This window comes from Melozone crissalis, unplaced genomic scaffold (genome assembly GCF_028551555.1).
Source record: "Melozone crissalis strain CALT ecotype California unplaced genomic scaffold, PUWL_Pcris_2 ptg000634l_1, whole genome shotgun sequence".
NCBI classification, from domain to species: Eukaryota; Metazoa; Chordata; class Aves; order Passeriformes; family Passerellidae; genus Melozone; species Melozone crissalis.
Genome location: NW_026536309.1, coordinates 20,980 through 48,400, shown reverse-complemented (window position 1 = coordinate 48,400; position 27,421 = coordinate 20,980). Strand labels below are relative to the sequence as shown.

Below are 27,421 nucleotides of genomic sequence, written 5' to 3'. Positions count from 1 at the left end.
AACCCAAGTTCCCATTTTCCATCCCAAATCCCCATTTTCCATCCCAAATCCCCATTTTTCACCCCAAAATCCCCATTTTTCACCCCAAATCCCCATTTTCCACCCAAATTTCACGAGGTTTTTTTGCTTCATCCCCTCCCAGCCATGCCCAGGTAACCCCAAAATCCCCATTTTTCACCCCAGATCCCCATTTTTCACCCCAAAACCCCCGTTTCCCACCCAAATTTCGCGGGGTTTTTTCGCTCTAGCCCCTCCCAGCTGTGCCCAAATCCCCGTTTTTCACCCCAAATTTCTCATTTTCCACCCAAATTTCGCGGGGTTTTTGTGTCCATCCCCTCCCGTCCGTGCCCAGCTGTGCCCCCCTCACCTTGCGCCGCCGCCAGGGGGAGCCCCAGTCCGGGTGGGGGCTGGGCGGGGCTCGCTGCCCCTCCCCCCACCGGGGCCAGCAGCGTCACCTGGGCCGGGGGGCCAGGAGGTGCTGCCCCCCCGCGGCCACCAGGTGAACCACGTTACCTGCAATGAAAAAATTCCCATTTTATTCCAATTTTTTACCCGTTTTTCGCCATTTTTTTCTCATTTTTTTCCCATTTTTTCCCCATTTTTTTCTCATTTTTTCCATTTTTTTTTTTCCTTCCCCTGGTTTTTTTTTATTTTTTCCCCACTTTTATTCCAAATTTTTACCCTTTTTTCCCATTTTTTTGTCGTTTTTTCCCCATTTTTTCTCATTTTTTCCCATTTTTTTTTCCTTTCCCCTGGTTTTTTTTTTATTTTTTCCCCACTTTTATTCAATATTTTAGCCTTTTTTCCCCATTTTTTTCTCATTTTTTTCTCATTTTTTCCCCATTTTTTCTCATTTTTTCCCATTTTTTTTTTCCTTTCCCCTGGTTTTTCTTTTATTTTTTCCCCACTTTTATTCCAATTTTTTACCCTTTTTTCCCCATTTTTTTCTCATTTTTTTCCCATTTTTTCCCCATTTTTTTCTCATTTTTTCCCTTTTTTTTTTTCCTTCCCCCTGGTTTTTTTTTATTTTTTTCCCTACTTTTATTCCAAATTTTTACCCTTTTTTCCCCATTTTTTTGTCGTTTTTTCACCATTTTTTTCTCATTTTTTCCCATTTTTTTTCCTTTCCCCTGGTTTTTCTTTTATTTTTTCCCCACTTTTATTCCAATTTTTTACCCTTTTTTCCCCCATTTTTTCCCCATTTTTTGTCGTTTTTTTCCCATTTTTTTCCTCATTTTTTTCCCATTTTTTTTTTCCTTTCCCTGTTTTTTTTTTATTTTTTCCCCACTTTTATTCCAATTTTTACCCTTTTTCCCCCCATTTTTTCCCCATTTTTTGTCGTTTTTTTCCCATTTTTTTCCTCATATTTTTCCCATTTTTTTTCCTTTCCCCTGGTTTTTTTTTATTTTTTCCCCACTTTTATTCCAATTTTTTACCCTTTTTTCCCCATTTTTTCTCATTTTTTCCCCATTTTTTTCCTCATTTTTTTCTGCTTTTTTTTTTCCTTTCCCCTGTTTTTTTTTTGTTTTTTTCCCCACTTTTATTCCAATTTTTTGCCCTTTTTTTTCCCTTGACTTCTCTCATTTTTTCCTTTTGTACCTTTTTTTTCTGCACTTTTGTTTCCCTATTCTTTCCACTTTAATTTTTACAATTCTTTACAAATTTTCTGCCCCTTTTTCTCCATTATTTTGCCCATTTTTCTCCAAGGTTTACTCAATTATTTGCAATTTTTTTTTCTTTTTTCCCCCAACTTTCTCCATTTTTCCCAATTTTCCCATTTTTTTCACGCATTTTTCACCATTTTTTCTCCATTTTTGGCTGATTTCTTCCCATTTATTCCTCTATTCTTCCCAAATTTTTTTCCCATTTTTTTTTCCCTAAAATTTTTACTATTTTTTCCCAACTTTGTCTCCATTTTCCTCCGGTTTCCCCTACACTACTTGGAGATTTTTTTGTTTTTCTGCTATTTCTCCCCACTTTTTCTCTAATATTTTCTTATTTTTTCCCGATTTTCTCCCCTCATTTTTTCCCCCAAATTTCCCCTCAAAACCCCAAAAATCCCCAAATTTCCTCATAACCCCCCAAAAATCCCCCAAAATTTCAAAAAAAAACCCCCAAAAAATTCAAATAAAACACCAAAATCCCCAAATTTTTACCTAAAATCCCCGAAGTTTTGCCCAAACCTCCCAAAACCCCCAAATTTTCCCTCAGAACCCCCAAAATTCCCAAATTTCCTCAAAACCCCCCCCAAAATCCCCCAAAATTCAAAAAAAACCCAAAAAAATTCCAATAAAACCCCAAAAACCTCCCCCAAAATCCCCAAATTTTTACCTAAAATCCCCAAATTTTTGCCCAAACCTCCCCAAAACCCCCAAATTTTCCCTCAGAACCAAAAAATCCCCAAATTTCCCCCAAAAAACCAAAAAAAAATCCCCCAGAATTCCCCCAAATTTTTGACTCACGTGCGAGCCCCCGGCCGGGGGGCGGGGCCAAGGCCAGATGACGTAATGGGGGGGCGGGGCCAAGCGTGACTTTGCTGCCCTGGAGCTGCAGCGTCAGAGGGGGCGGGGCCGAGGCCGGAGGGGGCGTGGCCACGGCGGCGGGTGGGAGGGGCGAGGGTTTGGCCACGCCCCCCGGAGGGGAGGGGCGATGCTGGGCCAGGGCCGCCAATTGGCCGAGGCTTACGACTTCTCCCGCTGGGGAAAAAAAATGCAAATTTTATGCAAATTTTGAATTGAAAGTCTTTAATTGGGGCGCGGGGAAGGCGGGGGAGAGGCTCCCGAAAAAATCCCCCTCAAAAATCCCGGGTTAATTATGCAAATTAGGCACTAATTAAGGGGCAAAAACGTTAATTTCAAGGATTTTTTTGGGAGGTGTTTTGGGGAATTTTGGAGGAAAAAAATGGAAATTCTGAGCAAATTTTTTTAATTAAAAATTGTTAATTGGGGCGTGGGGAAGGTGGGGGAGGGGATCCCGAAAAAATCCCCCTCAAAAATCCCGGGTTAATTATGCAAATTAGGCGCTAATTAGGGGCAAAACCACTAATTTCAGGGATTTTTTTTGGAGGTGTTTTGGGAATTTAGGAGGAAAAATGGAAATTTTGGGCAAATTTTTTAATTAAAAATTGTTAATTGAGGGTGGGGAGGGTGGCAAAGGGGTCCCTGAAAAAATCCTGGGTTAGTTATGCAAATTATCTGCTAATTAAGGGAATAATTAAGGGGCTTGGAGAGAGATTTGAGGAGGATTTCGGGGAAAAAAATGGAAATTTTGGGCAAATTTTTCAATTAAAAATTGTTAATTGGGGGGTGGTGAAGGTGAGGGAGGGGCTCCCGAAAAAAATCCCACAAACAAATCCCGGGTTAATTATGCAAATTATCGCCTAATTAGCATAGAAACTAGAAGTTTCCCGTAGAAATCCAGGGTTCATGGAAAGACTTTAAAAGTGCTTATGCAAATGAGGTGCTAATGAGGGATGTGATTATGCAAATGAGGTGCTAACGAGACACTTTAAAGGGATTTGAGGCTACGCAATGCTAATGAACCGGCTTATGCAAATTAGATGCTGGTTAAACGCAGAATTGGCTTCTTTAAAGAGGTGTTAGCAAACCAATGCAAATTATATGCTAATGATGATGGCTTCTATGCAAATTAGGTGTTAATGAGGTCTGGGATTGAGACATAAAAGCCATTTCGGGAAGCCCATGCAAATCAGATGTTAATTACGCAAATTAGACAATAACAAAATGCATACAGAGGCTTTTTAACGGCGGCTTGAGAAATTTATGCAAATCATATGCTAATGAGAAAAAGCTAGGATGTCTTAAACTGTTATTTATGCAAATTAGATGCAAATGAGCTCCGAGTCACAGGTGTGGTCAGGTAATTAAATGGTTCTAGGGGGTTGTATGCAAATGAGAAGTTAATGAAATACGTTAGTATGCAAATAAAGTGTTAATTATGAGTACGGCTTCACGATAATTTATGCAAATGAGATGCTAATGAAAAATAACTTTTTTAGAAAAAATCCGAAAAATACTTGGGGGAAATTTTTGATAAAATTTGAGACAATTGAGGAAAAAATTTCTGTACGTGTTTTAAAAATTAGCGACGCTTTTCAAAGGTGCTCATGCAAATCAGATGCAAATGACATGCAAATGAAAAACTACTTTTTTAGAAAAAAACCAAAAAATATTATGGGGAAATTTTTGATAAAATTTGAAACAATTTAAGGAAAAAATTTACGTATGCATTTTAAGAATTAGCGACGCTTTTAAAATGTGCTCATGCAAATGAGATGCAAATGAGATGCCAATAAAAAGGGATTTTTTTAGAAGAAATCTGAAAAGTACTTGGGGGAAACTTTTCATAAAATTCCAGACAATTTAAATAAAAAGTTTACGTATGTATTTGAAAAATTACCTACTCTTTTCAAACGTGCTCATGCAAATGAGATGCAAATGAGATACAAATGAGATACAAGTAAAAAAGGATTTTTTAAGAAGAAATCCCAAAAATACTTGGGGGAAACTTTTGATAAAATTCGAGACAATTTAAGGAAAAAAATTTACGCATGTATTTTAAGAATTAGCGATGCTTTTCAAAGGTGCTCATGCAAATGAAATGCAAATGAGACGCAAACGAAAACGGATTTTTTTAGAAGAAATCTGAAAAACACTTGGGGGAAATTTTTGATGAAATTTGAAACAATTTAAGGAAAAAAATTTACGTGCGTATTTTAGGAATTAGCTGCGATTTTCATACGTGCTCGTGCAAATGAGATGCAAATGAGATGAAAATGAGACGCAAATAAAAAAGGATTTTTTTAGAAGAAATTTGAAAAATATTTGGTGGAAATTTTTGATAAAATTAGACACAATTCAAAGAAAAAATTTACGTATGTATTTTAAGTATTAGCTGCGGTTTTAAAACGTGCTCATGCAAATGAGATGCAAATGAGATGCAAATGAGATGCAAATGAGATGCAAATGAAAACGGGATTTCTTTAGAAGACATCAGAAAAATACTTAGGGGAAATTTTTGATAAAATTTGAGACAATTTAAAGAAAAAATTTGTGTATGCATTTTAGGAATTAGCGACGCTTTTAAAACGTGCTCATGCAAATGAGATGCAAATGAGATGCAAATGAGATGCAAATGAAAACGGGATTTCTTTAGAAGACATCAGAAAAATACTTAGGGGAAATTTTTGATAAAATTTGAGACAATTTAAAGAAAAAATTTGCGTATGCATTTTAGGAATTAGCGACGCTTTTAAAACGTGCTCATGCAAATGAGATGCAAATGAGAAGGGGGCGTGGCTTACAGGGCAGCCGGGCCTGCATGTCCGGGGCCAGCAGGAGCCGCTGGGGCAGCGCGAACGTGGCCACGCCCCCCACGGGAGGGGGCGGGGCCGGCCCCGCCCCTTTGCCCATATTCGGTGTGGGCGTGGCCACGGGGGCGGGGCCTCCCGCCGGGTGTGGGCGTGGCCAACGAAGCAGCCGGGAGAGCTGGGGGAGAAATCAATTAAGCCACGCCCACCTCATTTAAATACAAAGTTCTAACCCTAATTAGGCCCCGCCCACCGTTTTCCCAACCCTTTTGATTAAGCCACAATTAAGCCCCGCCCCTTCCTAATTAATCCCACTTCTCTAATTAAGCCCCACACTCAATTAAGCTCCGCCCCCTTCCTAATTAACCCCACCCCGCTAATTAAGCCCCACGCTCAATTAAGCCCTGCCCCTTCCTAATAAAGCCCCACCCTCAATAAAGTCCCATCCTTTCCTAATTAAGCCCCACCCCTAATTAGGCTTAACCCTTTTAATTAATCCCGGCCCCTTCCTAATTTAGCTCTATCCCTAATTAAGCTTGACCCTTTTAATTTCGCCCCACCCCCTCTAGTTAAGCTCCACCCCCTCTAATTAAACCCTGCCTCTTCCTAATTAAGCCCCACCCCTAATTAAGCTTGACCCTTTTAATTAAGCCCCACCCCCTCAAGTTAAGCTCCACCCTTCCCTAATTAAGCCCCACCCCTCTAATTAAGCCCCACCCCCTCGAATTAAGCACCACTCCTGTAAGTAAGTCCCACCCTCAATTAAGTCCCACCCCTCTAATTAAGTCCCACCCCCTCTAATTAAGCACCACTCCTATAATTAAGCCCCACCCTCAATTAAGCCCCACCCCGTCCTAATTAAGCCCTGGCCCTAATTAATCTTCACCCTTTTAATTAAGCCCCGACCCTAATAAATAAGCCCCACCCCCTCTAATTAAGTTCCTTTTAATTCAGCCCCCTGTTTCTAATTAGTCCCTAACTAATCCCTGATTAATTAATTCCTAATTAACCGTTTCTAATTAAGCCCCATCCCTTTCTAATTAGTCTCAACATCTCTAATTAAGCTTCGCTCTTTTCTAATTAATCCCCACCCCAATTAAGCCCCGCCCCTTCCTAATTAAAGCCCACCCACAAACTCCTAATTAAGCTCTGCCCCTAATTAAACCCCACTCTTAACGAACCACCCAGCCCTAATTAGCTCCCAACCCTAATTAATTCCCATTAATCGCCATTAAATAGTTACACGCCAATTAAATCCTGTTCCCTAATTAACCCAAGCCCCAATTAAAACCCGCTGCTAATTAAGCTCACCCAAATCAACCCCCAACTAATTAGCCCTTATTAACCTCCATCTCTAATTAACGTTGTCCCAAATAGCCCCGCCCCTAATTAAGTCTTACTCCTAATTAATCCCCATCCAATTAACACCCAGTTCTAATTAACCCAACACAAATTGACAAAAACTCCTAATTAATCCCCTAATTAACCACCCCAATGAATCAATTAATCCCACCCCTAATTACCACGCCCCACCCCAACTAATTAACTTATCTGTAAATTAAGCCCCGCCCCCTCACCGTGGGCGGGCCCTCCGGGGGGCGGAGCCAGCAGAGTGGGCGTGGCCCGGGGCGGGGCCAGCGCCAATCCCAGCCCCAGGTTCAGCCCCGCCCCCTGCGTCGTCACCAGGGGGGCGGGGCCAGCGCTGGGGGCGTGGCTCAGCGTGACGAGGGGCGGGGCTTGCACCAGCAAGGGGGCGGGGCTCGGCGCGGAGGGGGCGGGGCTCGGCGCGGAGGGGGCGGGGCTGGGCGAGGCCACGCCCCCGGGGGCGGGGCGAGGGGCGGGGAGGAGCAAAACCGCCCGAGGCTCCGCCTTCGGCACCGGCTGCAGCATCCTGGGAAAAAGGGGCGGAGTCAGGGCGGGACACGCCCACAGAGCGGCTGTATTTGGGCGTGGCCACGCCCACAGGTGTGGCTTAAGATGGGTGTGGCCACGCCCACGGGTGAGGCCATAGATAGGTATAAATACCTGGGACACGCCCAAAAGGTCCCCCAGGTGTGCCCAGGTGTGCCCAAACCCTCCCAGCTGTGCCCAGGTGTGCCCAAAATCCCAATTTTGGTCCTTTTAGCCCCAAATTTTTGTGTTTTACCTGTCCCAGGTGTGCCCAGCTGTGCCCAGGTGTGCCCAAAATCCCAATTTCGGTCCTTTCAACCCCAAATTTCGGTGTTTTACCTGTCCCAGGTGTGCCCAGCTGTGCCCAGGTGTGCCCAAAATCCCAATTTTGGTCCTTTGAACCCCAAATTTCGGTGTTTTACCTGTCCCAGGTGTGCCCAGGTGTGCCCAAACCCCCCCAGGTGTGCCCAGGTGTGCCCAAAATCCCAATTTCGGTCCTTCCAAACCCAAGTTTTCGTGTTTTACCTGTCCCAGGTGTGCCCAGGTGTGCCCAAAATCCCAATTTTGGTCCTTTGAACCCCAAATTTCGGTGTTTTACCTGTCCCGGGTGTGCCCAGGTGTGCCCAAAATCCCAATTTTGGTCCTTTGAACCCCGAGTTTCGGTGTTTTACCTGTCCCAAGTGTGCCCAGGGGTGCCCAGGTGTGCCCAAGCGCACTCAGGTGCCCCCAGGTGTATCCCAGGTGTGCCCAGGTATATCCCAGGTGTGCTCCAGGTAACCCCAAAATCCGCATTTTTCACCCCAAAATCCCCATTTTCCACCCAAATTTCACCGGGTTTTTTTGGGTTATCCCCTCCCAGGTGTGCCCAGGTGTGCCCGGGCGTGCCCCCCCCCCCCCCCCCCCCCCACTCACCTGTTCACCTTCATGCGCACGGGTTTGGGGCGGGGCGGCGGCTCGGGGGCGGCGGCCACGTCCTGCAGGTGGCGCCGCGTGACGCGGAAGCGCGGCAGGAACCAATCGGAGGCGTAGCGGGACAGGTGCGACTCCAGCGACGCCAGCTCGAACGGGGACAGGTCCACCTGCTGGGGACACGCCCGGGTCACACCTGGGACACACCTGGGACACACCTGGGACACCTGGGACACACCTGAGACACACCTGGGACACGCCTGAGCAATCTGTGATACACCTGGGACGCAGCTGAGTGACACCTGACACACCTAGGACACACCTGTGACACACCTGGGTGACACCTGGGGGACACCTGACACACCTGTGACACACCTGGGTGACACCTGGGGGACACCTGACACACCTGTGACACACCTGAGTGGCATTTGAGACACGTGGGACACACCAGACACACGTGTGACACACCTGGGGGACACCTGAGACACCTGGGACACACCTGTGTGCAACTGTGACACACCTGGGGGACACCTAGGACACACCTGGGGGACACCTCAGCAATCCGTGATACACCTGAGTGGCACCTGACACACCTGGGACACACGCATGACACACCTGGGTGACATCTGGGGGACACCTGGGACACACCTGAGTGACACCTGAGGCACCTGTGACACACCTGAGCAATCTGTGACACACCTGAGTGACACCCGACACACCTGCGTGACACCTGGGCGGCGTTTGACACACCTGTGGCACACCTGAGCAATCTGGGACACACCCGGGTGACACCTGGGGGACACCTGGGACACACCTAGGGCACACCTGTGTGCAACTGTGATACACCTGTGACACACCTGGGGGACACCTGAGACACCTGGGACACACCTGACACACCTGGGACACACCTCTAACACACCTGTGGGACACCTGTGACACACCTGAGTGACACCTGTGACATATGGCACACCTGGGACACACCTGAATGACACCTGAGGGACAATGGGCACACACCTGACACACCTGTGACACACCTGAGCAATCTGTGGCACACCTGAGTGACACCTGAGACACCTGCGTGACACCTGGGGGACACCTGGGACACACCTAGGACACACCTGTGTGCAACTGTGATACACCTGTGACACACCTGGGGGACACCTGAGACACCTGTGACGCACCTGAGACACACCTGGGACACAGCTGAGCAATCCGTGACACACCTAGGTGACACTTGTGACGCACCTGTGACGCACCTGTGACACACCTGTAACACACCCGAGCTATCTGCGGTACACCTGAGCAATCTGTGGTATGCCTGCGTGACACCTGGCACACCTGAGTCACACCTGGGACACACCTGAACAATCTGTGACACACCTGGGTGACACCTGGGACAGCTGGGACACACCTGAGACACCTGGGACGCACCTGGGGGACACCTGAGACACCTGTGCCACACCTGAGCAGTCTATGATATACCTGCGTGACACCTGGGTGATGTTTGACACATCTGTGACACACCTGAGCGACACCTGATACACCTAGGACACACCTGAACAATCTGTGACACACCTGGGTGACACCTGAGTGACACCTGGCACACCTGTGGCACACCTGAGTGACAGCTGTGACACACTATGACACACCTGTGACACACCTGAGTAACGTCTGAGTGACACCTGGGACACAGCTAAACAATCTGTGATGCACCTGAGTGACACCTGGGTGACACACCTGAGCAATCTGTGACACACCTGGGGGACAGCTGAAACACCTGTGACACACCTGTGACAGACCTGAACAATCTGTGATGCATCTGAGTGACACCTGGCACACCTGTGACACACCTGCGTGACATCTGGTGGACACCTGAGACACACCTGTGACACACCTGAGCAACCTGTGACACACCTGAGTGACAGCTTAAACACCTGTGACACACCCGAGACACCTGGGACACACCTGGGGGGACATCTGAGCAACCTGCGACACACCTGAGTGACACCTGACACACCTGTGACACACCTGTGACAGACCTGAACAATCTGTGATGCGCCTGCGTGACACCTGGGGGACACCTGGGACACACCTGTGACACACCTGAGCAATCTGTGACACACCTGGGTGACACCTGACGCACCTGAGTGACACCTGACACACCTGTGACACGCCTGAGTGACACCTGTGTGACCCCCCAGCGCTCCACAATCTCTCCAGGTGTGTCTCACCTGTCCCAGGTGTGTCCCACCCATCCCCAGGTGTGTCTCACCTGTCCCAGGTGTGTCTCAGGTGTGTCCCACCCATCCCCAGGTGTGTCTCACCTGTCCCAGGTGTGTCTCACCTGTCCCCATCTGCATCTCAGCTGTCTCTCACCTGTGTCCCGCTCATCTCCAGGTGTGTCTCACCTGTCCCACCCATCCCCAGGTGTGTCTCAGGTGTGTCCCACCCATCCCCAGGTGCGTCTCACCTGTCCCAGGTGTGTCTCAGGTGTATGCCATCCATCCCCACGTGTGTCTCACCTGTACATCACGTGTCCCAGGTGTGTCCCACCCATCCCCAGATGTGTCTCACCTGTCCCACCCATCCCCAGGTGTGTCTCACCTGTCCCACGTGTGTCTCACCTGTCTCCACCTGTATCTCAGCTGTCTCTCACCTGTGTCCCGCTCATCTCCAGGTGTGTCTCACCTGTCCCAGGTGCGTCCCACCCATCCCCAGGTGTGTCCCACCTGTCTCACCTGTGTCTCACCGATCCCAGGTCTATCGCTGTCACCTGCATCTCACCTGTCCCAGGTGCGTCTCACCTGTCTCACCCATCCCCAGGTGTGTCTCACCTGTCCCACCCATCCCCAGGTGTGTCTCACCTGCATCTCACCTGTCCCAGGTGCGTCTCACCTGTCTCACCCATCCCCAGGTGTGTCTCACCTGCATCTCACCTATCCCAGGTGTGTCTCACCTGTATCTCACCTGTCCCAGGTGCGTCTCACCTGTCCCACCCATCCCCAGGTGTGCCTCACCTGTACATCACGTGTCCCAGGTGTGTCTCACCCATCCCCAGGTGTGTCTCACCTGCCCCAGGTGTGTCTCAGGTGTATCCCACCCATCCCCAGGTGTGTCTCACCTGTCCCAGGTGCGTCTCACCTGTGTCTCACCCATCCCCACCTGTATCTCACCTGTCCCAGGTGTGTCTCACCCATCCCCAGGTGTGCCTCACCTGTCCCAGGTGTGTCTCACCTGTGTCTCACCCATCCCCACCTGTATCTCACCTGTCCCAGGTGTGTCTCACCCATTCCCAGGTGTGCCTCACCTGTCCCAGGTGTGTCTCAGGTGTGTCTCACCCATCCCCAGGTGTGCCTCACCTGTCCCAGGTGTGTCTCACCCATCCCCAGGTGTGCCTCACCTGTCCCAGGTGTGTCTCACCCATCCCCAGGTGTGCCTCACCTGTCCCAGGTGTGTCTCAGGTGTGTCTCACCCATCCCCAGGTGTGCCTCACCTGTCCCAGGTGTGTCTCAGGTGTGTCTCACCCATCCCCAGGTGTGCCTCACCTGTCCCAGGTGTGTCTCACCCATCCCCAGGTGTGCCTCACCTGTCCCAGGTGTGTCTCAGGTGTGTCTCACCCATCCCCAGGTGTGCCTCACCTGTCCCAGGTGTGTCTCACCCATCCCCAGGTGTGCCTCACCTGTCCCAGGTGTGTCTCACCCATCCCCAGGTGTGCCTCACCTGTTCCCCCTGTATCTCACCTGTCTCACCTGTATCTCACCGGCCCAGGTGTGTCACTCACCTGGCAGGGGTGTGGCTCTCTCACCTGTCCCAGGTGTGCCTCTCACCCAGAAGGGGGCGTGTCCCACCCAAAAAGGGGCGTGTCTCACCCAAAGGGGGCGTGTCCCACCCAAAGGGACGTGTCTCACTCACCTGTAAGGGGTATGGCTCACCTGGAAGGGGCGTGTCCCACCCAAAAGAGGGCGTGTCTCACCCAAAAGGAGGCGTGTCTCACCTGGAAGGGGCGTGACCCACCCAAAAGAGGGCGTGTATCACCCAAAAGGGGGCGTGTCCCACCCAAAAGGGGGCGTGTCTCACCTGGAAGGGGTGTGGCTCTCTCACCTGCCCCAGGTATTTCCCACCCAAAAAAGGGGGCGTGTCTCGCCCAAAGGAGGCGTGTCCCACCCGGAAGGGGGCGTGTCTCACCTGGAAGGGGTGTGACTCTCTCACCTAGAAGGGGCGTGTCCCACCTGAAGAGGGCGTGTCCAACCCAAAAAAGGGGTGTGTCCCACCCAAAAGGGGGCGTGTCCCACCCAAAAGGGGGCGTGTCCCACCTGCAAGGGGTGTGGGTCTCTCACCTGTCCCAGGTATTTCCCACCCAAAAAAGGGGGCGTGTCTCGCCCAAAAGGGGGCGTGTCCCACCTGGAAGGGGCGTGTCTCTCTCACCTGCCCAGGTATGTCACTCAAAAAAGGGGGCGTGTCTCACCCAAAAGGGGGCGTGTCTCACCCAAAAAGGGGCGTGTCCCACCAAAAAAGGGGGCGTGTCTCACCCAAAAGGGGGCGTGTCCCACCCAAAGGGGGCGTGTCCCACCCAAAGGGGGCATGTCTCACCTGGAAGGGGTGTGGCTCTCTCACCTGTACAAGTACATCTCACCCCAAAAGGGGGCGTGTCTCACCTGGAAAGGGGCGTGTCCCACCCAAAAAGGGGGCGTGTCCCACCTGGCAGGGGGCGTGTCTCAACTGGAAGGGGCGTGTCCCACCCGGAAGGGGGCGTGTCCCACCCAGAAGGGGCGTGTCCCACCTGCAGGGGGCGTGTCCCACCCAAAAGGGAGCGTGTCCCACCCAAAAAGGGGGCGTGTCCCACCTGCAGGGGGCGTGTCTCACCTGGAAGGGGTGTGGCTCCAGCGCCCGCAGCACCAGGGCGGGCGCGCCCAGGCTGAGGCCGGGCGTGACCAGCGGTGACGTCACGGGGCGGGGCTCGAACAGGTCGGGGTGGTTGCACACCTTGCGCAGCTGCATCAGCACGTTGATGACGCTCATGAAATGGCCGCTGGCCAGCGTCGCCTTGGTGCTGGAAAACAAGGGGTTAAACGCCACCTGGGCGCACCTGGGCTCACCTGGAAACATCTGGGAGTCACCTGAGAAATTTGGGGGAATTTGGGAGAGATTTATAGGGGAATTTCGGGATTTAAAGGGGAATTTTGGGGCATTCCCTGCAGAAATTTGGGGATTTTGGGGCCTCCAGGTGCTGAAATTGGGGTGGGAAATTCACCTGGAGGTCACCTGGGCACACCTGGAACTCACCTGAGAAGTTTGGGGGAATTTAAGAGGGATTTAAAGGGGGAATTTTGGGGCATTTCCTGCAGAAATTTGGGGATTTTGGGGTTCCAGGTGCTGAAATTGGGGTGGGAAATTCACCTGGGGCTCACCTGAAAAATTTGGGGGAATTTGGGTGGAATTTAAAGGCGAAATTTTGGGGTTTAAAAGGGAAAATTTGGGGATTTTGGAGGTGGAAAATTCACCTGGGACTCACCTGAGCTCACCTGAGAAATTTAGGGGAATTTGGGAGGGATTTAAAGGGGAATTTTGGGGCATTTCCTGCAGAAATTTGGGGATTTTGGGGCTTCCAGGTGCTGAAATTGGGGTGGGAAATTCACCTGAGCTCACCTGGGCACACCTGGAACTCACCTGAGAAATTTGGGGGAATTTGGGTGGGGTTTGAAGGAGAAATTTGGGGGATTTCTAGCAAAAATTTGGGGATTTGGGGGCTCCAGGTGCTGAAATCGGGGTGGGAAATTCACCTGGGGCTCACCTGAGCGCACCTGGGCAACTCCGGGCGCAATTTGATCAAATTTAGGCAAAATTTCCTGGGAATTTCGGGGTTTTTTGGCCCCCAGGTGTGCCCAGGTGTGCCCAGGTGTGCCAGCCTCACCTGGCCTGGCCATGACGTCATCAGAGAACCCAAATGGTGAATTTTGAGTCCATTTTTTGGTAAATCTGGGCACAATTTCAACGAAATTGAGGAAAATTTAATCAGAATTCTGGGAATTTTTGGTGCCCAGGTGTGCCCAGGTGTGCCAACCTCACCTGGCCTGGCCATGACGTCACCAGAGACCCCAAATGGTGAATTTTGGGGTGGATTTTGAGTGAATTTGGGTGGAATTTGGGCCAAAAATGCTCAAATTTTGACAGAATTTCCTGGGAATTTCGAGGGTTTTTTGCCCCCAGGTGTGCCCAGGTGTGCCCAGGTGTGCCAGCCTCACCTGGCCTGACTCATAACATCATCACAGACCCCAAGAAAGCAAATTTGGGTGCAATTTGGGCAGAAATTGCTCAAATTTGGGCAGAATTTCTGGGAATTTCAGGGTTTTTTTGCCCCCAGGTGTGCCCAGGTGTGCCAGCCTCACCTGGCCTGGCCATGACGTCACCAGAGACCCCAAATGGTGAATTTTGGGTGGATTTGGGTGCAATTTGGGCACAAATTGACCAAATTTGGGTAAAACCTAACGTGAGTTTTGGGAATTTTTGGAACCCAGGTGTGCCCAGGTGTGCCCAGGTGTGCCCAGGTGTGCCAGCCTCACCTGGCCTGGCCATGACGTCATCAGAGACCCCAGATGGTGAATTTTGGGTGGATTTGGGTGCAATTTGGGCACAATTTGATCAAATTCGGGCAGAATTTCCTGGGAATTTTGGGGTTTTTTGGCCCCCAGGTGTGCCCAGGTGTGCCAGCCTCACCTGGCCTGGCCATGACATCATCAGAGACCCCAAATGGTGAATTTTGGGTCCATTTTTTGGTAAATCTGGGCACAATTTCAACGAAATTGAGGAAAATTTAATCAGAATTCTGGGAATTTTTGGTGCCCAGGTGTGCCCAGGTGTGCCAACCTCACCTGGCCTGGCCATGACATCATCAGGGACCCCAAATGGTGAATTTTGGGTGGATTTTGAGTGGATTTGGGTGGAATTTCGGTCAAAAATGCTCAAATTTTGATACAATTTCCTGGGAATTTCGGGGTTTTTTCGCCCCCAGGTGTGCCCAGGTGTGCCCAGGTGTGCCAGCCTCACCTGGCCTGGCCCATGAAGTCGTCGTAGAGGAACCTCTGGCGCTTGGACAGGCGGCACCGCAGCACGTGCTCGTACTTCTTGGGCATCTGCTTCTCCACGTCCACCTTGAGGCGGCGCAGCAGGAACGGCCGCAGCACCTGGGGGGACAGGTGTGTCACAGGTGTGTCACAGGTGTGCCCAGGTGTGTCACAGGTGTGCCCAGGTGTGTCCCCAGAGGTTCTGGATGTGACCCAGGTGTGCCCAGGTGTGTCCCCATAGGTCCCAGGTGTGTCCCAGGTGTGCTTAATCCCTCCCAGGTGTGCCCCAGGTGTGCCTCAGTGTCCCCAAGTGTGTCCCACGTGTGTCCCCAGAGGTTCTGGATGTGTCCCAGGTGTGCCCAGGTGTGTCCCAATAGATCTCAGGTGTGTCCCAGGTGTGCCTGGGCGTGACAGAGTGTGCCTCAGGTGTGTTCAACCTCCCCAGGTGTACCCAGGTGTGTTTAATCCCTCCCAGGTGTGTCCCAGGTGTGTCTAATCCCTCCCAGGTGTGTCCCAGGTGTGTCTCAGTGTCCCCAGGTGTGTCCCAAGAGGTTCTGGATGTGACCCAGGTGTGCCCAGATGGTTCCCAACAGGTCTCAGGTGTATCCCAGGTGTGTCTAGGTGTGTCCCAGGTGTGTCCCCAGGTGTGCTTAATCCCTCCCAGGTGTGTCCCAGGTGTGCCTCAGTGTCCCCAGGTGTGTCCCAGGTGTGTCCCAGGTGTGTCCCAGGTGTGTTTAATCCCTCCCAGGTGTGTCCCAGGTGTGTTCAATCCCACAGCAGGAACGGCCACAGCACTGGGGGGAGGGACAGGTGTGTCACAGGTGTGCCCAGGTGTGTCCCAAGAGGTTCTGGATGTGCCCCAGGTGTGCCCAGGTGTGTCCCAATAGGGCTCAGGTGCGGCTCAGGTGTGTCCAAGGTGTGCTTAATCCCTCCCAGGCGTGCCCCAGGTGTGCCTCAGTGTCCCCAGGTGTGTCCCAGGTGTGTCCCAGGTGTGTTTAATCCCTCCCAGGTGTGTCCCAGGTGTGTTCAATCCCACAGCAGGAACGGCCACAGCACTGGGGGGAGGGACAGGTGTGTCACAGGTGTGCCCAGGTGTGTCCCAAGAGGTTCTGGATGTGCCCCAGGTGTGCCCAGGTGTGTCCCAATAGGGCTCAGGTGCGGCTCAGGTGTGTCCAAGGTGTGCTTAATCCCTCCCAGGCGTGCCCCAGGTGTGCCTCAGTGTCCCCAGGTGTGACCCAGGTGTGCCCAGGTGTGTCCCAATAGGTCCCAGGTGTGACCCAGGTGTGCCCAGGTGTGTCCCAGGTGTGCCCCAGGTGTGCCTCAGTGTCCCCAGGTGTGTCCCAGGTGTGTTCAATCCCGCAGCAGGAACGGCCGCAGCACCTGGGGGGGGGGGGGGGAGGAGAACACACCTGGTCAGGTGGGCACAGGTGTGTCACAGGTGTGTCCCAAGAGGTTCTGGATGTGACCCAGGTGTACCCAGGTGTGTCCCAATGGGTCTCAGGTGTGTCCCAGCTGTGTCTGGATGTGTCCCAGGTGTGTCCCAGGTGTGTTTAACCTCCCCAGGTGTGCCCAGGTGCGTCCAATCCCCTCAGGTGTGTCCAGGTGTGTCCCAGGTGTGTTTCACCTCCCCAGGTGTGCCCAGGTGTATCCAGGTACCTTACGGAGTCGTTTCACCAAACTCTCGTTGCGCTCCTGGCTGCCCTCGACCGCGCCCGTCAGGTGTGCCCCAGTGTCACCCGTTCACACCCAGGTGTACCCCACGTGTATCCCACTACAGCCCAGGTGTATCCAGGTGTATCACGGGTGTGCTTACCTGTGCCCAGGTGCGTTACCTTGTGCAGTCTCTCCACCAGGCTCTCGTTGTACTCCTGGCTGCCCTCGACCGTGCCCATCAGGGGGTTGTGGAACCCAGGTGTGACCCATGTGGTATATCCCACTATAACCCACTATAACCCAGTGTAACCCAGGTGTATCACAGGTGTATCCACGTACCTTGTGCAGTCTCTCCACCAGGCTCCCGTTGTACTCCTGGCTGCCCTCGACCGCGCCCGTCAGGGGGTTGTGGAACCCAGGTGTGACCCGTGCGTATTGTATGCGTATATACCCATACCCAGGTGTACCACAGGTGTATCCAGGTGTACCACACCTGTGCTCAAATACCTTGGGCACTCTCTTGACGAGGCTCCCGTTGTACTCCTGGCTGCCCTTGACCACGCCCGTCAGGGGGTTGTGGAACCCAGGTGTGTCCCATCCACAACCCAGGTGTATCCCAGGTGTAACTCCCTATAACCCAGTGTAACTCAGGTGTATCACACCTGTTCCCAGGTGTATCCAGGTACCTTGTGCAGTCTCTTCACCAGGCTCTCGTTGTACTCCTGGCTGCCCTTGACCACGCCCGTCAGGGGGTTGTGGAACCCAGGTGTGACCCATGTGGTATATCCCGCTATAACCCACTATAACCCAGTGTAACTCAGGTGTATCACAGGTGTATCCAGGTACCTTGTGCAGTCTCTTCACCAGGCTCTCGTTGTACTCCTGGCTGCCCTCGGCCGTGCCCGTCGGGGTTGTGGAACCCAGGTGTGACCCATGTGGTATATCCCACTATAACCCACTCATACCCAATGTAACCCAGTGTAACTCAGGTGTATCACAGGTGTATCCAGGTACCTTGTGCAGTCTCTTCACCAGGCTCTCGTTGTACTCCTGGCTGCCCTTGACCACGCCCGTCAGGGGGTTGTGGAACCCAGGTGTGACCCATGTGGTATATCCCACTATAACCCACTCATACCCACTATAACCCAGTGTAACTCAGGTGTATCACACCTGTTCCCAGGTGTATCCAGGTACCTTGTGCAGTCTCTTCACCAGGCTCTCGTTGTACTCCTGGCTGCCCTCGATCATGCCCGTCAGGGGGTTGTGGAACCCAGGTGTGACCCATGTGGTATATCCCGCTATAACCCACTATAACCCAGTGTAACCCGGGTGTATCACAGGTGTATCCAGGTGTGCCCAGGTGCGCTACCTTGTGCAATCTCTTCATCAGGCTCTCGTTGTACTCCTGGCTGCCCTCGATCGTGCCCGTCAGGGGGTTGTGGAACCCAGGTGTGACCCACGTGGTATATCCCGCTATAACCCACTATAACCCAGTGTAACCCGGGTGTATCACAGGTGTATCCAGGTGTGCCCAGGTGCGTTACCTTGTGCAGTCTCTTCACCAGGCTCCCGTTGTACTCCTGGCTGCCCTCGACCACGCCCATCAGGGGGTTGTGGAACCCAGATGTGACCCACGTGGTATATCCCGCTATAACCCACTATAACCCAGTGTAACCCGGGTGTATCACAGGTATATCCAGGTGTGCCCAGGTGCGTTACCTTGTGCAGTCTCTTCACCAGGCTCTCGTTGTACTCCTGGCTGCCCTCGGCCGTGCCCGTCAGGGGGTTGTGGAACCCAGGTGTGACCCATGTGGTATATTCCGCTATAACCCACTATAACCCAGTGTAACTCAGGTGTATCACAGGTGTGCCCAGGTGCGTTACCTTGTGCAGTCTCTTCACCAGGCTCTCGTTGTACTCCTGGCTGCCCTCGATCATGCCCGTCAGGGGGTTGTGGAACCACTCGCGGAACTCGCGGTGCGACTGGAACACGCTGGGCATGAGGAAGTGCATCAGCGACCACAGCTCCATCAGCGAGTTCTGCAGCGGCGTGCCCGTCAGCAGCAGCCGGCGCTGGCTGCAGGTGAGACGCAGGTGAGACACAGGTCAGGCACCTCCGGGAGCGAGTGACGAAATTTCGGGGCAAAAAAACGCCGATTTTGGGCAAAAAATTTGGTGTTTTTAGGGTTAAAAATGGAAATTTTGGACATCACAAAATGGCGGCACGTCCAGATCTGGAGAAGATCCTGGACACGTGAGACACAGGTGAGACACAGGTGAGACACAGATGAGACACCTCTGGGAGCAAGCGACAAAATTTCGGGGGAAAAAACGCCGATTTTGGGCAAAAAATTTGGAATTTTTAGGGTTAAAAATGGAAATTTTGGAGGTCGCAAAATGGCGGCACGTCCAGATCTAGAGAAGATCCTGGACAGGTGAGACACAGGTGAGACACAGGTGAGACGCAGGTGAGACGCAGGTCAGACACCTCTGGGAGCAAGTGACAAAATTTCGGGGCAAAAACCGCCGATTTTGGGCAAAAAATTTGGTGGTTTTAGGGTTAAAAATGGAAACTTTGGAAGTCGCAAAATGGCGGCACATCCGGATCTGGAGAAGATCCTGGACAGATGAGACACAGCTCAGACACAGGTGAGACGCAGGTGAGACAGAGGTCAGACACCTCTGGGAGCAAGCGACAAAATTTTGGGGCAAAAAACGCCGATTTTGGGCAAAAAAATTTGGAGTTTTTAGGGTTAAAAATGGAATTTTGACGGTTGGATGTGGAATTTTTGGAGGTCACAAAATGGCGGCACCTCCAGATCCGGAGAAGATCCTGAACAGGTGAGACACAGGTGAGACACAGGTGAGACACAGGTCAGGCACCTCTGGGGACAAGTGATAAAATTTTGGGTCAAAACCCACCGATTTTGGGGTGAAAAATTCGGAGGTTATAGGATAGGAAATGGAAATTTTGGAGGTCACAAAATGGCGGCCACCACCGCCATTTTGGTGGACTCGGGGGGACCTGGATAGGGGACACGATTTTGGGGTGAAAAATGAGTATTTTGGGGAAATAAAAATTAAAAATTGCGGGGAAAATGGAAATATTTGAGAAAAAAAAGTGGGAGTCCTTATGGTCGGAAATGGAATTTTTGGAGGTCACAAAATGGCGGCACCTCCGGATCTGGAAAAGGTCCTGAACAGGTGAGACACAGGTGAGACACAGGTGAGACAGAGGTGAGACACAGGTGAGGCATCTCTAGGGACAAGCAACAAAATTTTGGGGCAAAAAACGCCGATTTTGGGCAAAAAATTCAGAGGTTTTAGGGTTAAAAATCGGAATTTTGGAGGCCACAAAATGGCGGCACGTCCAGATCTGGAGAAGATCCTGGACAGGTGAGACACAGGTGAGACGCAGGTGAGACACAGGTGAGACACCTCTGGGAGCGAGTGACGAAATTTTGGGGCAAAAAACGCCGATTTTGGGCAAAAAATTCGGTGTTTTTAGGGTTAAAAATGGAAATTTTGGACATCACAAAATGACGGCATGTCCAGATCTGGAGAAGATCCTGGACAGGTCAAACACAGGTGAGACACAGGTGAGACACAGGTGAGACGCAGGTGAGGCATCTCTAGGGACAAACAACAAAATTTTGGGGCAAAAAACGCCGATTTTGGGCAAAAAATTCAGAGGTTTTAGGGTTAAAAATGGAATTTTTATGGTTGGAAATTCTGGAGCTCACAAAATGGCGGCAGCTCCAGCCAGGTAACAATCGGTATGGACGGGTACAGGTGTGCCCAGGTGTGTCTCAGGTGTATCCCAGGTGTGCCCAGGTGTGTCTCAGGTGTAACTGAGGTAACTCAGATGTGCCCAGGTGTGCCCAGGTGTATCTCAGGTGTGCCCAGGTGTGCCCAAGTGTGCCCAGGTGTGCCCAAGTGTGCCCAGGTGTGTCTCAGGTGTAACTGAGGTAACTCAGGTGTGCCCAGGTGTGCCCAGGTGTATCGCAGGTGTGCCCAGGTGTGTCTCAGGTGTATCCCAGGTGTACCCAGGTGCGTCCCAAGTAACTCAGGTGTATCCCAGGTGTGCCCAGGTGTGTCTCAGGTGTATCCCAGGTGTGCCCAGGTGTGTCCCAAGTAACTCAGGTGTATCGCAGGTGTGCTCAAGTGCGCCCAGGTGTACCCAGGTATGGTCCAGGTGTGCCCAGGTGTGCCCAGGTGTGTGTCAGGTGTATCCCAGGTGTGCCCAGGTGTGCTCAAGTGCGCCCAGGTGTATCCAGGTATGGTCCAGGTGTGCCCAGGTGTGCCCAGGTGTAAGTCAGGCGTGCCCAAGTACATCCCAGGTAACTCAGGTGTATCCCAGGTGTGTCCAGGTATGTTCTATGTGTACCTACACCCGCCCAAGTGTGCCCCAGGTGTGCCCAGGTGCACCCAGCTGTACGCCAGGAAACTCAAACGTGCCCAGGTGTGCCCAGGTAACCCCAAATTCCCATTTTTCACCCCAAATCCCCATTTTCACCCGAAAATCCCCATTTTTCACCCAAATCCCCATTTTTCACCCCAAATCCCCATTTTTCACCCCAAACCCCCATTTTTCACCCCAAATCCCATTTTCACCCGAAAATCCCATTTTCACCCAAAATCCCCAATTCCCTTTCTTCACCGAAAATCCCATTTTTCACCCCAAATCCCATTTTCCACCCAAATCCCCATTTTCCACCCCAACCCCATTTCACCCCATCCCATTTCACCCCGAATCCCCTTTTCCACCCCAAATCCCCATTTTTCACCCCAAATCCCCATTTTTCACCCCAAAATCCCCATTTTTCACCCCAAATCCCATTTTTCACCCCAAAATCCCATTTTTCACCCCAAATCCCCATTTTTGACCCCAAACCCCCATTTTTCACCCAAATTTCACGGGGTTTTTTTGCTCCATCCCCTCCCAGCTGTGCCCAGGTGTGCCCAAACCCCAATTTTCCCCCAATTTTCCCCAAATAATCCCCAAATTTCTCACTTTCCGCCATTCCAGCCCAGCAGTTTCCCCAAAACTTTCACCAATTTTTTCCCAATTCTCCCCAATTTTTCCCATTTTTTCTCGTTCTTTTCCATCCCAGCTGTGCCCAGATGTCCCAAACCCCAAATTTCCACCAATTCTCTTCCGATTTTCATCAATTTTCTCCAACTTCTCTCATTTTTGCTCACCCAGGCGTGCCAAAATCCCGATTTTCACAAATTTTCTCCAAATTTTTCCCCCATTTTTCCCTCCCCGGGTGTGCCCAGGTAACCCCAAAATCCCCATTTTTCACCCCAAATCCCATTTTTCACCCCAAAATCCCCATTTTTCACCCAAATTTCACGGGGTTTTTTCCTTTATCCCCTCCCAGCCGTGCCCAGCTGCCTAAACCCCCAATTTTCACCCATTCCCCCAATTTTCACCCATTTTCTCCCAATTTTCACCGTTTTTTTCCCTTTTTTTCCTCCCAGCCGTGCCAGCTGTGCCCAGGTAACCCCAAAACCCCCATTTTTCACCCCAAATCCCCATTTCTCACCCCAAAATCCCATTTCTCACCCAAATTTCACGGGGTTTTTTTGCTCCACCCCCTCCCAGCTGCGCCCAGGTGTGCCCAGATTATCCCAGGTGTTTTTCACCTACCCAGGTGTGCCCAGGTAACCCCAAAACCCCCATTTTTCACCCCGAATCCCCATTTCTCACCCCAAAATCCCCATTTCTCACCCAAATTTCACGGGGTTTTTTCCCCTTTATCCCCTCCCAGGTGTGCCCAGGTGTGCCCAGGTGTGCCCAGGGCTCACCTGTTGAAGTTGAGCAGGGACTGCCAGCGCTGGGATTTGAAGTTCTTGATGTTCTGCGCCTCGTCCAGGATCAGGTACTTCCAGTTCTTCCTGCGGAACGCCTGGTGGTCCTGCAGCACCAGCTTGTACGAGGTGATGCACACGTGGAACGCGTTGGGCTTGGTCCAGCCCTGCCCAGGTGAGACAGGTGAGACAGGTGAGGCAGGTGAGGAAAAAATCCCCGCAAAAAACGACCCAAAAACACCCAAAAAAAGGCCCAAAACCACTTAAAAACTCCAAAAATTCTCCAAAAAATTTCCAAAAAACAGCCCAGGTGTGCAGCACCAGCGCTGGGCTTGGTCCAGCCCTGCACAGGTGAGACAGGTGAGACAGGTGAGAAAAAATCCCCCGTTAAAAATGGCAAAAAAATGCCAGAAAAAGCTCAAAAACCCCCCAAAATCCTCAAAAACCCAGCCCAGGTGTGCCAGGTGTGCCCAGGTGTGCCCAGGTGTGCAGCACCAGCGCTGGGCTTGGTCCAGCCCTGCCCAGGTGAGACAGGTGAGGAAAAAATCCCCATTAAAAACGGCCAAAAACACCCAAAAAATGGCCCAAAAACGCTTAAAAACTCCAAAAATTCTCCAAAAATTTCCAAAAAACAGCCAGGTGTGCAGCACCAGCGCTGGGCTTGGTCCAGCCCTGCACAGGTGAGACAGGTGAGACAGGTGAGGGAAAAATCCCCATTAAAAACAGCGCAAAAACACCTGAAAAATTCAAAAAAAATTTTAAAAAAATTAAAAAAAAAATTTTAAAAAATCCCCAAAACCCTCCAAAATCCAGCCCAGGTGTGCCCAGGTGTGCCCAGGTGTGCCCAGGTGTGCAGCACCAGCGCTGGGCTTGGTCCAACCCTGCCAGGTGAGACAGGTGAGAAAACAATCCCCATTAAAAATGGCAGAAAAAAGCCAAAAAAAGCTCAAAAAAACCCCAAAAATGAGAAAAAAAATTTTAAAAAATCAAAAATAAAATAAAAAACTAGCCCAGGTGTGCCCAGGTGTGCAGCACCAGCGCTGGGCTTGGTCCAGCCCTGCCAGGTGAGGCAGGTGAGGAAAAAATCCCCACGAAAAACGGCAAAAAAATGCCAAAAAGAGCTCAAAAAAACCCCCCAAAAATCAGAAAAAAATTAAAAAAAAATCAAAAATAAAATAAAAATCCAGCCCAGGTGTGCCCAGGTGTGCCCAGGTGTGCAGCACCAGCGCTGGGCTTGGTCCAGCCCTGCCCAGGTGAGACAGGTGAAACAGGTAGGGAAAAAATTCCGGCAAAAATTGGTCAAAAATGCCAAAAAAAGCTCAAAAAAACCCCCAAAAAATCAGAAAAAGGTTTCAAAAAATCGAAAATAAAATAAAAACCCAGCCCAGCTGTGCCCAGGTAACCCCAAAATCCCCATTTTTCACCCCAAAATCCCCATTTTTCACCCAAATCTCACAGGTTTTATTTGCTTTATCCCCTCCCAGCTGTGCCCAGGTGTGCCCAGGTAACCCCAAATCCCATTTCTCACCCCAAAATCCCCATTTTTCACCCCAAATCCCATTTTTCACCCCAAATCCCCATTTCTCACCCCAAAATCCCCATTTCTCACCCCAAATCCCCATTTTTCACCCCAAAATCCCCATTTTTCACCCCAATCTCACGGGGTTTTTTGCGTTCACCCCCTCCCAGCCGTGCCCAGGTGTGCCCAGGTGTGCCCAGGTGTGCCCAGGTGTGCCCCCACCTGTCTCTTGAGGCGCCGCTCCTTCTGCGCCCCGTAGTAGGTGAGGATCTTGAAGCTGGGGCACCAACGCTTGAGCTCCATCTCCCAGTTGAGCATCACCGAGGTGGGCACGATGATCAGGTGAGGGCCCCAGCTACCTGTGCGCAGGTGAGGGACAGGTGAGACACCCCAAAAGGGGCTCAGGAACCCCAAAACCTGCCCAGGTGTGACTCAGAACCCCCAAAAGAGGCTCAGGTGAGGGCCCCAGCTACCTGTGGCCAGGTGAGGGACAGGTGAGACACCCCAGAAAGGGCTCAGGAACCCCAAAACCTGCCCAGGTGTGACTCAGAACCCCCAAACCTGCCCAGGTGAGTCCTGGGAACCCCAAACCTGCCCAGGTGAGGCCCCAGCTGCCTGTGCCCCGGTGAGACACCCCAGAATGGGCTCAGGAACCCCCAAACCTGCCCAGGTGTGACTCAAAGGGGCTCAGGTGAGTCCTGGGAGCCCCCAAACCTGCCCAGGTGAGTCCTGGGAACCCCAAACCCGCCCAGGTGAGGCCCCAGCTACCTGTGGCCAGGTGAGACACCCCAAAAAGGGCTCAGGTGAGTCCTGGGAGCCCCCAAACCTGCCCAGGTGAGGCCCCAGCTACCTGTGCCCGGGTGAGGGACAGGTGAGACACCCCAAAAAGGGCTCAGGAACCCCCAAACCTGCCCGGGTGTGACTGAGAACCCCCTGAAGGGGCTCAGGTACATCCCAAACCTGCCCAGGTGTGGCTCAAAGGGGCTCAGGTGAGTCCTGGGAACCCCCAAACCCGCCCAGGTGAGTCCTGGGAGCCCCCAAACCCGCCCAGGTGAGTCCTGGGAACCCCAAACCTGCCCAGGTGAGTCCTGGGAACCCCAAACCTGCCCAGGTGAGTCCTGGGAACCCCAAACCTGCCCAGGTGAGTCCTGGGAACCCCAAACCTGCCCAGGTGAGTCCTGGGAGCCCCCAAACCTGCCCAGGTGAGGCCCCAGCTACCTGTGGCCAGGTGAGACACCCCAAAAAGGGCTCAGGTGAGTCCTGGGAACCCCCAAACCTGCCCAGGTGAGGGCCCAGCTACCTGTGCCCGGGTGAGGGACAGGTGAGACACCCCAAAAAGGGCTCAGGAACCCCCAAACCTGCCCAGGTGTGACTCAAAGGGGCTCAGGTGAGTCCTGGGAGCCCCCAAACCTGCCCAGGTGAGTCCTGGGAACCCCAAACCTGCCCAGGTGAGTCCTGGGAACCCCAAACCTGCCCAGGTGAGGCCCCAGCTACCTGTGCCCAGGTGAGACACAGGTGAGACACCCCAAGAAGGGCTCGGCTGAGCCCTGGGAACCCCCAAACCTGCCCAGGTGGGACAGAGAACCCCCAAACCTGCCCAGGTGAGGCCCCAGCTACCTGTGGCCAGGTGAGGGACAGGTGAGACACCCCAAAATGGGCTCAGGTGAGCCCTGGGAACCCCCAAACCCGCTCAGGTGTGTTCCAGGTGTATCTCAGGCGTGCCCAGGCGTACCCTGGAAATAGTCAGGTGTACCTGAGGTGTATCCAGCTGTGCCCAGGTGTAGCCAGGTGTATCCCAGGTGTGTCCCACAGGTGAGTTACCTTTCTCGCAGGCCAGGTGAGCGAGGAGCGATATTGTCTGGATGGTTTTGCCCAGCCCCACCCCAGGTGTGTATTACCAGTCTCAGGTGTATCCCAGGTGTAGGTAATGACTCCCAGGTGTATCCCAGGTGTGCCCAGGTGTGTGATTACCTTTCCCGCAGGCCAGGTGAGCGAGCAGCGAGATGCTCTGGATGGTTTTGCCCAGCCCCACCCCAGGTGTGTATTACCAGTCTCAGGTGTATCCCAGGTGTATATAATGACTCTCAGGTGTATGCCATCGCTCTCAGGTGTATCCCAGGTGTGTCCCACAGGTGAGTTACCTTTCTCACATACCAGGTGAGCGAGGAGCGAGATGCTCTGGATGGTTTTGCCCAGCCCTGTCCCAGGTGTGTATTACCAGTCTCAGGTGTATCCCAGGTGTAGGCAATGACTCCTAGGTGTATCCCAGGTGTGTCCCACAGGTGAGTTACCTTTCTCGCAGGCCAGGTGAGCCAGCAGCGATATTGTCTGGATGGTTTTGCCCAGCCCCATCCCAGGTGTGCACAATGACTCTCAGGTGCATGCCATCGCTCTCGGGTGTATCCCAGGTGTGCCCAGGTGTGTGATTACCTTTCTCGCAGGCCAGGTGAGCCAGCAGCGATATTGTCTGGATGGTTTTGCCCAGCCCTGTCCCAGGTGTGTATTATCAGTCTCAGGTGTATCCCAGGTGTAGGCAATGACTCCTAGGTGTATCCCAGGTGTATCCCAGGTGTGCCCAGGTGTGTGATTACCTTTCTCGCAGGCCAGGTGAGCCAGCAGCGAGATGGTCTGGATGGTTTTGCCCAGCCCTGTCCCAGGTGTGTATTATCAGTCTCAGGTGTATCCCAGGTGTAGGCAATGACTCCTAGGTGTATCTCAGGTGTATCCCAGGTGTGCCCAGGTGTGTCATTACCTTTCTCGCAGGCCAGGTGAGCCAGCAGCGAGATGCTCTGGATGGTTTTGCCCAGCCCCATCCCAGGTGTGCACAATGACTCTCAGATGTATGCCATCACTCTCGGGTGTATCCCAGGTGTGCCCAGGTGTGTCCCACAGGTGAGTTACCTTTCTCGCAGGCCAGGTGAGCCAGCAGCGAGATGCTCTGGATGGTTTTGCCCAGCCCCCTCCCAGGTGTGCACAATGACTCTCAGGTGTATGCCATCGCTCTCGGGTGTATCCCAGGTGTATCCCAGGTGTGCCCAGGTGTGTAATTACCTTTCTCACAGCCCAGGTGAGCGAGCAGCGATATTGTCTGAATGGTTTTGCCCAGCCCCATCCCAGGTGTGCACAATGACTCTCAGGTGTATGCCATCGCTCTCAGGTGTATCCCAGGTGTGCCCAGGTGTGTGATTACCTTTCTCGCAGGCCAGGTGAGCCAGCAGCGATATTGTCTGGATGGTTCTGCCCAGC

General features: G+C 52.1%; 1 protein-coding gene across 1 annotated transcript; it reads right to left on the bottom strand.

Moving 5' to 3' along the window:
- Positions 1–455: 455 nt before the first annotated feature.
- LOC128950433 (helicase SRCAP-like) lies at positions 456–26,988 on the bottom strand (the record flags this gene model as incomplete). The annotated part of the gene is made up of 14 exons (XM_054295316.1): positions 26,928–26,988; positions 26,767–26,823; positions 25,997–26,059; positions 24,398–24,534; positions 22,654–22,823; positions 18,727–18,919; positions 15,173–15,309; positions 12,992–13,178; positions 8,132–8,301; positions 6,907–7,220; positions 6,139–6,143; positions 5,324–5,507; positions 2,463–2,696; positions 456–513 (listed from the first exon to the last, which is right to left on the bottom strand). Coding segments are annotated over exons 1-14 (1,970 nt in total), but the record flags the coding sequence as incomplete, so codon positions are not given.
- Between the last annotated feature and the right edge of the window lie 433 nt (positions 26,989–27,421).